The sequence below is a fragment of the Rhinatrema bivittatum genome, chromosome 7, assembly GCF_901001135.1.
Source record: "Rhinatrema bivittatum chromosome 7, aRhiBiv1.1, whole genome shotgun sequence".
In the NCBI taxonomy this organism is placed as follows: Eukaryota; Metazoa; Chordata; class Amphibia; order Gymnophiona; family Rhinatrematidae; genus Rhinatrema; species Rhinatrema bivittatum.
Genome location: NC_042621.1, coordinates 125871876 through 125884337, shown reverse-complemented (window position 1 = coordinate 125884337; position 12462 = coordinate 125871876). Strand labels below are relative to the sequence as shown.

Here is a 12462-nt window from a genome sequence, read left to right as displayed (position 1 = left end):
TCCATGGTGAGACCACACTTTGAATATCGTATGCACTTCTGGTCACCCTATCTCAAAAAAGATATTTTAGTTGCACTGGAGAAAGTACAAAGAAGGGTGACTAAAATGATAAAGGGGGTAGGGCTGTTCACTTTGGAGAAGAGACGGCTGAGGGGGGATATGATAGAGGTCTACAAAATCATGAAAGAACTTGAACAGGTAAATCTGAAACAGTTATTTACTCTCTGACAATAAAAGGACTAGGGGCAATCCATGAAGTTAGCAAGTAGCTCATTTAAAACAAATAGAAGAAAATTATTTTTCACTCAATCCATAAAGCTCTGGAATTCATTGCCAGAGGATGTGGTTACAGTAGTTGGTGTAACTGGGTTTAAAAGAAATTGGATAAGTTAGAGGAGAAGTCCATAAACTGCTATTAATCAAAGAATAGAAGCTTGGGACCTAGTTAATGTTTGGGTACTTGCCAGGTACTTATGACTTGGATTGGTCACTGCTGGAACATAAGAACATGCCACACTGGGTCAGACTAAGGGTCCATCAAGCCCGGCATCCTGTTTCCAACAGTGGCCAATCCAGGCCATAAGAACCTGGCAAGTACCTAAAAACTAAGTCTATTCCATGTTACTGTTGCTAGTAATAGCAGTGGCTATTTTCTAAGTCAACTTAATTAATAGCAGGTAATGGACTTCTCCTCCAAGAACTTATCCAATCCTTTTTTAAACATAGTTGTACTAACCACATCCTCTGGCAACAAATTCCAGAGTTTAATTGTGAGTTGAGTGAAAAAGAACTTTCTCTGATTTAGTTTTAAATGTGCCACTTGCTAACTTCATGGAGTGTCCCCAGTCCTCCTTCTATTATCCGAAAAAGTAAATAACTGATTCACATTTACCTGTTCTAGACCTCTCATGATTTTAAACACATCTATCATATCCCCCCTCAGCTGTCTCTTCTCCAATCCTCTTTAGTCTTTCCTCATAGGGGAGCTGTTCCATCCCATTTATCATTTTGGTCGCCCTTCTCTGTACCTTCTCCATCGCAACTCTATATTGTTTGAGATGCGGTGACCAGAATTGTACACAGTATTCAAGATGGGGGTCTCACCATGGAGCGATACAGAGGCATTATGACATTTTCAGTTTTATTCACCCTTCCCTTTCTAATAATTCCCAACATTGTTTGCTTTTTTTGACTGCCACAGCACACTGAACCGACTATTTCAATGTGTTATCTACTATGAATCCTAGATCTTTCTTGGGTGGTAGGTTCCATATTAGGAGCTAACATTGTATAACTATAGCATGGGTTATTTTTTTCCTATATGCATCACCTTGCACTTATCCACATTAAATTTCATCTGCCATTTGGATGCCCAATTTTCCAGTCTCACAAGGTCTTCCTGCAACTTATCACAATCTGCTTGTAATTTAACTACTCTGAATAATTTTGTATCTTCTGCAAATTTGATTACCTCGTATTTCTTTCCAGATCATTTATAAATATATTGAAAAGTAGGGGCCCCAATACAGGTCCCTGAGGCACTCCACTGCCCACTCCCTTCCACTGAGAAAATGTTGTATTTGAGGCATTGTGGACCCTTGGTCACAATGGAGATGACTCCGCCCATAGGGAGGAGCCCCATGGGGAACCACTGTGATAGGCTAACACAGAATGGATAGAGTCTTTATTGTACTGCTGTAGATCGCTGGTGAAAGCAGGAAGGTAAGGCATTGATCCACGAAGTGCCAGTACACTCAACAGGCTCAGAAGTATGGTGGGAGCCCGCAGAGTGGTCGCAGCAGAAAATTGTCCATTTAATCCTACTCTCTGTTTCCTGTCTTATAGCCAGTTTGTAATCCATGAAAGGACATTGCCACCTATCTCATGACTTTTGACTTTTCCTAGAAGCCTCTCATGAGGAACTTTGTCAAAACGCCTTCTGAAAATCCAAGTACACTACATCTACTGGTTCACATTTATCTACATGTTTATTAACTCCTTCAAAAAAGTGATGCAGATTTGTGAGGCAAGACTTGCCTTGGGTAAAGCCATGCTGACTTTATTCCATTAAACCATGTCTTTCTATATGTTCTGTGATTTTGATGTTTAGAACACTTTCCACTATTTTTCCTGGCACTGAAGTCAGGCTAACTGGTTTGTAGTTTCCCAGATTGCCCCTGAAGCCCTTTTTAAATATTGGTGTTACATTAGCCACCCTCCAGCCTTCAGGTACAATGGATGATTTTAATGATAGGTTTCAAATTTTACTAATAGGTCTGAAATTTCATTTTTTAGTTCCTTCAGAACCCTGGGGTGTATACCATCCGGTCCAGGTGATTTACTACTCTTCAGTTTGTCAATCAGGCCTACCACATCTTCTAGGTTCACCGTGATTTGGTTCAGTCCATCTGAATCATTACCCATGAAACCCGTACCAGAGAAGGTTATCTCCCCCAACATCCTCTTCAGTAAACACCGAAGCAAAGAAATTGTTTAATCTTTCCACCATGGCCTTATCTTCTCTAAGTGCCCCTTTAACCCCTCGATCATCTAACGCTCCAACTGACTCCCTCACAGGCATTCTGCTTCGGATATATTTAAAAAAGTTTTTACTGTGAGTGTTTGCTTCTACAGCCAACTTCTTTTCAAATTCTTTCTTAGCCTGTCTTACATTTAACTTGCCAACTCTTATGCATTATCCTATTTTCTTCTGTTGAATCCTTCTTCCAGTTTTTGAATGAAGATCTTTTGGCTAAAATAGCTTCTTTCACCTCATCTTTTAACCATGCTGGTAATCGTTTTTCCTTCTTTCCGACTTTCTTAATGTGTGGAATACATCTGGACTGTGCTTCTAGGATGGTATATTTTAGCAATGACCACACCTCTTCCACACGTTTTACCTTTTGTAGCTGCTCCTTTCAGTTTTTTTCTAACTATTTTTCTCATTTTATCAAAGTTTCACTTTTGAAAATTTAGCACGAGAACCATGGATTTGCTTACTGTCCCCCTTCCAGTCATTAATTCAAATTTGATCCTATAATGATCACTATTGCCAAGCGGCCCCACCACAGTTATCTCTCTCACCAAATCCTGTGCTCCACTGAGAATTAGATCTAAAATTGATCCCTCTCTTGTCTGTTCCTGAACCAATTGCTTCATAAAACTCATTTATTCCATCCAGGAACTTTATCTCTCTAGCCTGTCCAGATGATACATTTACCCAGTCAATATTGGGGTAATTGAAATCTAAAAAAAGAGATGTCTTTTTATGCAATGAACAACGACAAAAAGTAACTTTTAGAAATCATGTTGTATCACGAAGATTTTTCCTTAAATTGTTGGTGCTATAAACATTTACTATTGTTATATATTTCAACACAATTTTTATGTAATTTTGGGACCTTCATAACACCCATGGTTTAACAAGCAAAGACTTGTGTTTTCACTGCTGCAGATCTTTTTTAATCATCGGTCCACTAATGTAATTTTGCAATTTTTCTTATGATTTTCTTATGATTTTCTTTATGACTTTTTTCATAAAACGTCGAACAGTACTTCCCTTATTCTTGAACTGACCAAGTTCCAGAGTCAAGAGTCTGAGTCAGATGTGAGCACGTTTCACGAGCCGCTGCCTCAGGGACTTCTTGGGTTGACTCACTAAGCACAGTGATCCTCAGGTTGACTCACTGAGCACTGCTACAGAAGATCTCTGGATACTCACTTTAGACGTTTTCAACAAACCTTTCAATTCAAACGAGGTCCATCATATTTATTCTGTGAATTCAAAACCGTTTTAGTAGCCTGTACGGTATAGCCTCACATAATAAAATGCACGTCCTAGACAACTAAAAATGATGCGGGACAATCTTGCTTACCAGACCTGCCATCATTTTCCTGCTTCAGCGTTAAGGTTAATCAAGACCAAAAAAGAGTCTGATTTATATGGGATTCACTTATTTATATGGGATTCACTTATCTCACCTGGTGACTGACATGCCATGATTGACAGAAAAATCACATGAAATGGGTCCACTCAATTTCCTTAAGTCCATGTGGTGTAACTGACGGAAGCTGATAGATCCATTTTTGTTCACATTGTCTCCGCCGTTTGACTCTATTTCCAATATTGTCCACCATATGTCATTAAAGCCATGATTAAACTCTTTGAAATGAGCCACAAGGGGTTCTTCAATCCTGCCGGTCTTTAGGCAGCACTTATGTTCAGTCAACCGGATGCGAATTTGACGTTTAGTCATACCCACGTATCTGAGTGGGCATGGACAGAATATGGCATAAACCACAAACGTCGTGTGACAGGTAAATTCGGGCAAGGGAATGTTTGGCCTGCTGTGGTTGTAATGGTGGTCTGTGTTTACTTCAAAGGGTAGCACATAAATCTTGCACTAAATGTAGGTATCTCTGATGTCATGGGGAGGTTGTAACAACTTGTGTGAACTACATGGTCTTTGATGTTCTGACCTTTGGAATATGCAATCCTAATAGGTTGCTTGAACAAAGGATGAATTTGCTGGAGGCTGTCCCAGTGTTTTCTAATGGCTCTACTGATAGAGGCAGATGCCAAGGTGTGCTTCAGTACCAGCGTGTCTGGTCTGGTGTGTGTGTTTTTTTTGTTTTTTTTTTTAAAGTAATCCCTATTCGCATATAGGGCTTTCCGATATGCTGACTTGACACACTGAACCGGATATCCCCGCTGTAAGAATCGAGCCATCATATGTTTGGCTTGATTCTTATATTCAACTCTATCAGTACATAATCTTCTTAGCCTAAGGAATTGTCCAACTGGGAGATTGATTTTAAAATTGGCCAGATGAATGCTATCAAAACGTAGTAAGCTTTTTATTTTTGTCATTTGGTTTACGAAAAATACTAGTTTTGATACTCTGGCCATGTCTAGAAATTAAAATGTCCAAATATGCCATCTGTTGGTTGTGAAAATTCATTGTGAATTTAAACCAAGGGTCCAAATTATTTAAACCAGCCATGAAATTCAAGAAGGGCAGACTGTGTGGGCCTTCCCAAATGACAAAAACATAGTCTATATACCTCTTCCAGCAGTATGGATTCCACTTACATCCTTGAATGTATAATGATTCAAATGTAGAGACAAAAATATTAGCAACGTTAGGGGCCATGGTGGCGCCCCTTGACTGTTCCTCATATCTGTAGGTAGAATTTGTCTTCAAACACAAAATAATTCTTGCTTAGTGCCAACTTAAGCAATTCTATGATGTAATCTGTTGGAATTTGTTGTGGGTGTGGACAAGACTCCAGAATCTTAGTGACAGCAATCAATGCTTGATCCTGTGGGATAACCGTATATAGCGATTCAATGTCCATGGTGACTAATAAACTGTCCTGCGTTAAGGTGACAGTGGCCAGAAATTGCAGCATACTGGAACTATCTTTGATATAGGATATGGCGGATCGATTCTTATAGCAGGAATACCCAGTTCACTGTGTCAAGTCAGCATATTGGAGAGCCCTATATGCGAATAGGGATTACCTTTTTTTTTTAAAAAAAAATCAGACAGGGATTTGAACCCACAGACACTGGTACTGAAGCAGACTTTGGCATCTGCCTCTATCAGTAGAGCCATTAGAAAACACTGGGAGGTCTTCCAACAAATTCATTCTTTGTTCAAGAAATCTATTAGGACTGCATATTCCAGAGGTCGGAACATCAAAGACAATGTAGTTCACACAAGTTGTTAAAAAAAAAACCCCATGACATCAGAGATACATTCAGTGCAAGATTTAGATATGTGCTGCCCTTTGAAATCAACCAGGCCAGATAATTTCCTTGCCCGAATTTACCTGTCACACCACGTTTGTGGTTTATGCCATATTCTGTCCATGCCAACTCGTATACGAGGGTATGACTAAACATCAAATTCACATCCGGTTGACTGAACATAAGTGCTTCCTAAAAACCAGCAGGATTTAAGAACCCCTTGTGGCTCCTTTCAAAGAGTTTAATCATGGCTTTAATGACATACGGTGGACAATATTGGAAATAGTGCACCCACACTGGAGAGGGGGAGATCCATTTTTGTTCAAAATTTAGTGGCTCCATTTCATGTGAATTTTTTTTTTTTTTTTGTCAATCATGGCATGTCAGTCACCAGGTGAGATAAGTGAGTCCCATTTAAATCAGACTCGTTTTCGGTCTTGATTCATCTTAATGCTGAAGCAGAAAAATGGTGGCAGGTCTGGTAAGCAAGATTGTCCCGCATCATTTTTAGTTGCCTAGGATGTGCATTTTATTATGTGAGGCTATACCATACAGGCTACTAAAACAGTTTTGAATTCACAGAATAAATATGATGGACCTCGTTTTGAATTGAAAAGTTTGTTGAAAACGTCTTTAATATGAGTATCCAGAGATCTTCTGTAGTAGTGCTCAGTGAGTCAACCAGTGAGGATCGCTGTGCTTAGTGATTCAACCCAAGAAGTCCCTGAAGCAGCGGCTCGCAAAACATGCTCATGTCGGACTCTTGACTCTGGAACCTGGTCAATTCAAGAATAAGGGAAGTACTGTTCTTTGACATTTTATGAAAAATTCAAATCATAAGAAATTGCAAAATTACATTAGTGGACCGATGATTGATTAAAAAAGACCCGCAGCGGTGAAAACACAAGTCTATGCTTGTTAAACCATGGGTGTTATGAAGGTCCCAAAATTACTTAAAAATTGTGTTGAAATTAGTAAATGTTTATAGTACCAACAATATAAGGAAAAATCTTTGTGATACAATATGATTTCTAAAAGGTAATTGAAATCTCCCATTATTACCGAACTACCAATTTGGTTAGCTTCCCTAATTTCTCTGAGCATTTCTCTGTCCGTCTCACCATCTTGACCAGGTGGACGGTAGTATACTCCTATCACTATAGTCTTCTGCAACACACAAGGGATTTCTACCCATAAAGAATCAATTGTGCAATTAGTCTCATGCAGGATGTTTATCCTGTTGGACTCTATGCCATCCCGGACATAAGGCGCTACACCTCCTCCCAGGTGCTCCTCGCTGCCATTGCGATATAATTTGTACCCCGGTATAGCACTGTCCCATTGGTTACCCTCCTTCCACCATGTTTCTGAGATGCCAATTAAGCCTATGTCATCATTCACTGCTATACATTCTAATTCTCCCATCTTACTTCTTAGACTTCTGGCATTAGCATACAAACATTTCAAAGTTTTTTTGTTTGTATTTTCATTCTGCTTTTTAATTGATAGGGATAAGTTAGAATTTTTTAGCTCAGGTGAGCTTTTAGTTACAGGCACTTGGACTACTTTTCTTATTATTGGAACCTCACTGTCGGGATGCCCTAATTCTAATGCATCATTAGTATCCTTTGAAGATACCTCTCTCCGAACCATGCACTGCTGAGCGACTGTCGGCTTTCCCCTTTGTTCTAGTTTAAAAGCTGCTTTATATCCTTTTTAAAGGTTAGCGCCAGCAGTCTGGTTCCACCCTGGTTAAGGTGGAACCCATCCCTTCGGAAGAGACTCTCCCCCCCCCCCCCCCCCCCCTTCCCCAAAAGGTTCCCCAGTTCTTTACAAAACTGAATCCCTCTTCCTTGCACCATCGTCTCATCCACGCATTGAGACTCCGGAGCTCTGCCTGCCTCTGGGGATCTGCGCATGGAACAGGGAGCATTTCAGAGAATGCTACCCTGGAGTTTCTGGATTTAAGCTTTCTACCTAAGAACCTAAATTTGGCTTCCAGAACCTCCCTCCCACATTTTTCCTATGTTGTTGGTGCCCACATGTGCCAAGACAGCCGGCTCCTCCCCAGCACTGTTTAAAATCCTATCAGGATGCTGGGTTTGATGGACCCTTGGTCTGATCCAGTATGGCACGTCTTGTGTTATGCTCTGTCCATGCTTTCCCTGTCTCACTCAGCTTGGGGATAAGATAGAGGCGGAAGCAGAAGATGGAGGAGCTGTGTGTGCTGCTCAAAGTGGGGCCCAGTTATCCATGCTCTGCATGCTGCCGATTAATTACAACATTCCAGGGCTCATGCTGCAGCTAAGAGGAAAAGGCATGCATGATTACGCATGTTCTCTGAAAGGAGTTTCTCTGCATCTAAATGTTGTGGGTTTATATTTTGCTTCTTCCTATGCATGGATAAGCGCTACCATTGGTGAGTCTTTGCTGTGAGATACTGAGAGCAAAGTCTAGATGCTGGCCTGGATCCAAGCCGAAGACTGTGGTTGACTCTTTTCTGTGGCACACCTGATTAGGTTTGATGGCACACTAGTGGGGGGGCAGTTGGTTTAAGCTCATGATTTGTATCATTTCTTTACTGGTTCAATTAAAAGTGCCAAAACTTAACAAAGATTCCTAATCTTTTTCCATTAATTTCTTGCATTTTAACAAATGACTTTTGGTAAATAAAGGTTGTAATTTGGAGGTGTTTCTGCAACCTTAGTGTAATTCTGCCTCTTTCAGAAGCAGACTCGATGTGGGCGCATCTAAGTAGCGGCGATGAATCTGTGGACCCTAATTACTTCAGCACAGAGCAACAGTTTTGTCTTTCTCGAGTCAAGACCAACATGATGGAAACTGCACCAGCAGTGAAGCAGCCAAAGAAGGTAGTGACTGAATTTTTTTATCTTGTGATAATAGAAAAATCATCTGAATGGCTGATCTAGTGACTTTGTGTTCATGACTAGGTCACTTTTCTAGACTTCAAGAAAAGCCTCAGTTTGAACATATTTCTGAAACAACTTAAATGGTAAGATATATCTATTTGCTTCCATTCTTTTTGAAAAAGCGGTGTTTTCAGTGACAGCCTTTAGGTTATGAAGTGTGTTTCCATTTAAGTCTATTTTAAGTTTAAAATGTTATCCATGAGGATGGGTGGGTGTTTTTTTTTTTTAATACATATGAACATAAGACTTGCCATACTGGGTCAGACCAAAGGTCCATCAAGCCTAATATCTGGTTTCCAACAGTGGTCAATCCACATCACAAGTACCTGGCATGTCGATAGATTCCATACTGCTTATCCTAAGCAGTGAATTTTTCCAGTTCCACATTTGTAATGGTTTATGGACTTTTTTCTTCCAGGAACTTGTCTAAACTTTTTTTTAAACCCTTGTACACTAATAGCTTTTATCACATCCTCTGGCAGCAAATTGCAAAATTTTATATGTTGAGTTAAGACAAAATAGGACATTTTATTTTTTTAAATGTATCCCCTAATCTTTGTACTTTTTGAAAGTCAATAACCAATTTGCATTTACCTATTCCATTCATTTTATAGAACTCTATCACAGGGGTGTTCAACTCTGGTGCTTGAGTGCCTCAAAACAGGCCTGGTTTTCAGGATATCCGCAATGAATATACATATGAAAGAGTTGCATGCACTGCCTCCTTGATAAGCATATTCATTGTGGATATTCTGAAAACCTGACTTGTTTGTGGCTCTCTAGCACCATTGCTGTTCTAATCATGTTTCCTCTCAGCTGTCTCCTCTCCAAGCTGAAGAGCCTTAATCTCTTTAGCTTTTCGTTGTAGAGGAATTGTTCCATCCTTTTTATCATTTTGTTGGCCCATCTCTGCACCTTTTTTGTAACTCCACTTTTTTTGAGATGTGGTGACCAGAATTGCACACAATGCTCAAGCTACGGTCGCATCATGGAGTGATAGAATTTATTTGTTGATTTTTATATACAGACATTCGTTGGAACATCCATGCTGGTTTACATTGTAACAAATTAACAAGAGAGTGAAATACAATAAACAGGGAAGGGGGAGCAGCAATGAAGGAGGAGAGAGGATAGCAGTAGGAAGGATAGAGAGAGATTTTATAGGAACATTCAAAATATAAATTAACAATAGACAATATATGTACAGGTGGGCTGGTAGGTACCAGACCATTAATGTAATACAGTATTTAGTAGTCTTTGCTAGGGGAAAGAAACACTGTATTTTGGAGACTTTGCTTGGGGGGGAAGAAAAGGGGAGAAAGAGGAGATGCAGATAGAGGATGGTGAGAAGGCTGAGGGGTTAGAGTGCAACTATGTTTGGTCAACATCTGGATACGCTAATGTGAAGAGCCAGGTTTTGAGCCCTTTTTTAAATTTAGAAAGGTTAGGTTCTAGGCAGAGGGCCGTGGGCAGGGTGTTCCATAGGGAAGGGCCAGCAATGGAGAAAGCCCTTTCTCTGGTTGAGGTGTGGCGAGCAGTTTTTAGGGAGGGGGTGTATAAAGTTCCAGCAAGGTTGGATCTGGAGGGGTGGGTTGATGATCTGAAAAGTGATGCATCCTCGAGCCAAGTGTGATTTTGATTGTACAATAGAAATATTATATTCTCCATTTCATTCTCCATTCCTATCCTAATTCCTAGAATTCTATTTGCTTTTTTGCTCATTGTTGCACAGTATTTATTTAAAATCTTTTCTATACCATCGCTAAGTTTTATATACCATCGCAACGGTTTACAAGTAGGCACATAAATTAATGTAGGTGGATGTGTACTATAGTACATTCTAACAGGTACCATAAAAGGTTCAGTTACAATAAATCATTAAAGACAATCAATTTTTTAGTGAAGTAGGTCATGACCAAGTGTATCTGTAAGGTACTGTTCACAGTTAAAATTCATATTCATAGTGTTCACAATTACGTTTATTTTGATGTAGAGTTCATAGATTATTATAATGCACATTCGTAGAATAGTGCTGTGTGCTGGTGCTCTTCTGCCTATTCCTGTATATTTTCTACTCTCCAGTCTCTTTATAAAAAGCTTGTTTAAAAAGCCATGTTTTTTTAAATTTTTCTTAAAGGTTTTGAGATCTCTTTGTAATCTGATCTCTAGAGGCATTGTGTTCCAACGTGTGGGGCCTGCTAAAGATAAGGCCCTTTCTCTCACTTGGGTTAGTCTTGCTGTTTTTACTGAGGAATGGTTAGGAGTGCTTTATTTGCTGATCAAAGATTTATGTGTGGACGTGTACTCGTAATGCTGTGTTTAGCCAGTCCGATTTTTCATCATGTATTAGTTTATGTATGGTACATAGGGCTTTGTATTTAATTCTGTGTTCAATAGGTAGCCAATGTAATTCTGCTAGGGTTTCAGTTATATGGTCCCTCCTCCTTTTTCTGGTTAGTATTCTAGCTGCTATGATTTGAAGTGGCCTTAATGTTGTATTTGGGAGTCCTAGTAAAAGGGCATTACAGTAATCCATGCTGGAGAAAACTAGTGCCTGAAGTACTGTTCTGAAATCAGCTAGTGTTAGTAGTGGTTTTAGTTTTCTGAGTACCATGAGTTTTGCATAGCCTTCTTTTACTTCTAGCGATATGTGTTGCTTTAGATTGACTTCTGGGTCTATTATTATTCCAAGGTTTTGTAATTTTTCAGCTAGTTCAATTTTCTGGTTGTCTTTGAGGATTATTGGAGTTGGATGATTTCAATATTTTTCCTTTCTAAGTGTAGAAATTCTGTTTTTTCAATATTAATCACAAGTTCCATTCGGTTTAGCAGTTGTTTTATAATGTCTAGGTACATGTTAGCTAAGTTTACATTTTCTCTGTGTCCTTGATTGGTAGAATTAGTTGAATATCATCTGCATAAATGTAATGTATGATTCTTAGTCCTGCTAGCAGATGGCATAAGGGCAGCATGTATATGTTAAAGAGGGTTTTGTTTTGAGATTGACTTTTTCTGATAATACGTTGTTGATCTGAACTTGAAATAACCTATTATTTAGATATGAACTGAACCAGTTTATTATTTTGTTGTGTAATCAGATTTCTTCTAGTCTTATTTTATGGTTTGTGTCACAAGCTGCTGATAAGTCTAGCATTATTAGAATGTAATGTTTACCGCTGTCAAAACCTCTTAGAATGTTATCTGTTAGCGAGAGTAGTGTCGTCTCTGTGCTGTAGTGCTTTCTAAATCCATGTTGCGATGGATACAGTATGTTATTATCTAGGTGTTCATCTAGCTGTTTCTGTACTGTTTTTTTTTTCTATTAGTTTAGCTATTAAGGGAAGATTTGAGACTAGGTGGTAGTTATTCAGGATCAGGGGGTCACTGTTTGTGGTTTTTTGTTTTTTTTCTTTGATTGGTTTTATAATTGCCCCTTTTAGTATATCTGGCGCAGTTCCTTCTTCTAGGGATAGGTTTATAATCTTACCTAATGTAGGGGAGACTGTTTTCTTGAGTTAAAATGTTTGGTATTGAGTCGATTTTGTGTGGAGCCAGGTTTGTGTTTTTAGCATGTATTCTACTTCCATCTCGGATATCTCCATAAATGATGACCATTGGTTAACTTTTCTCTTTTTTGCATTTTGATTTCTTGATTGGTAGTGTTATGAAGTTTGTTTCTTAAGTTAGTAATTTTGTCACTAAAAAACTTTGGCATCTTTAAAGATGGTGCCGGCCGTCCGGTGCTCCTACCATGTGACAGGGGCCAGCCAATGGCACGGT

The 12462-nt window shown here is 39.2% G+C and overlaps 1 protein-coding gene across 7 annotated transcripts in view; it reads left to right on the top strand.

Moving 5' to 3' along the window:
• The window catches only part of LOC115095437 (inverted formin-2-like), a 116559-nt gene that overhangs the window by 12820 nt on the left and 91277 nt on the right, over positions 1-12462 (top strand). For all 7 annotated transcript variants that reach the window (XM_029609074.1, XM_029609071.1, XM_029609076.1 and 4 more), the window contains 2 exons: positions 8480-8622; positions 8704-8765. In XM_029609074.1, coding sequence (XP_029464934.1) covers positions 8480-8622; positions 8704-8765 — 205 coding nt within the window. The remainder of the gene's footprint in view (positions 1-8479; positions 8623-8703; positions 8766-12462) is intronic.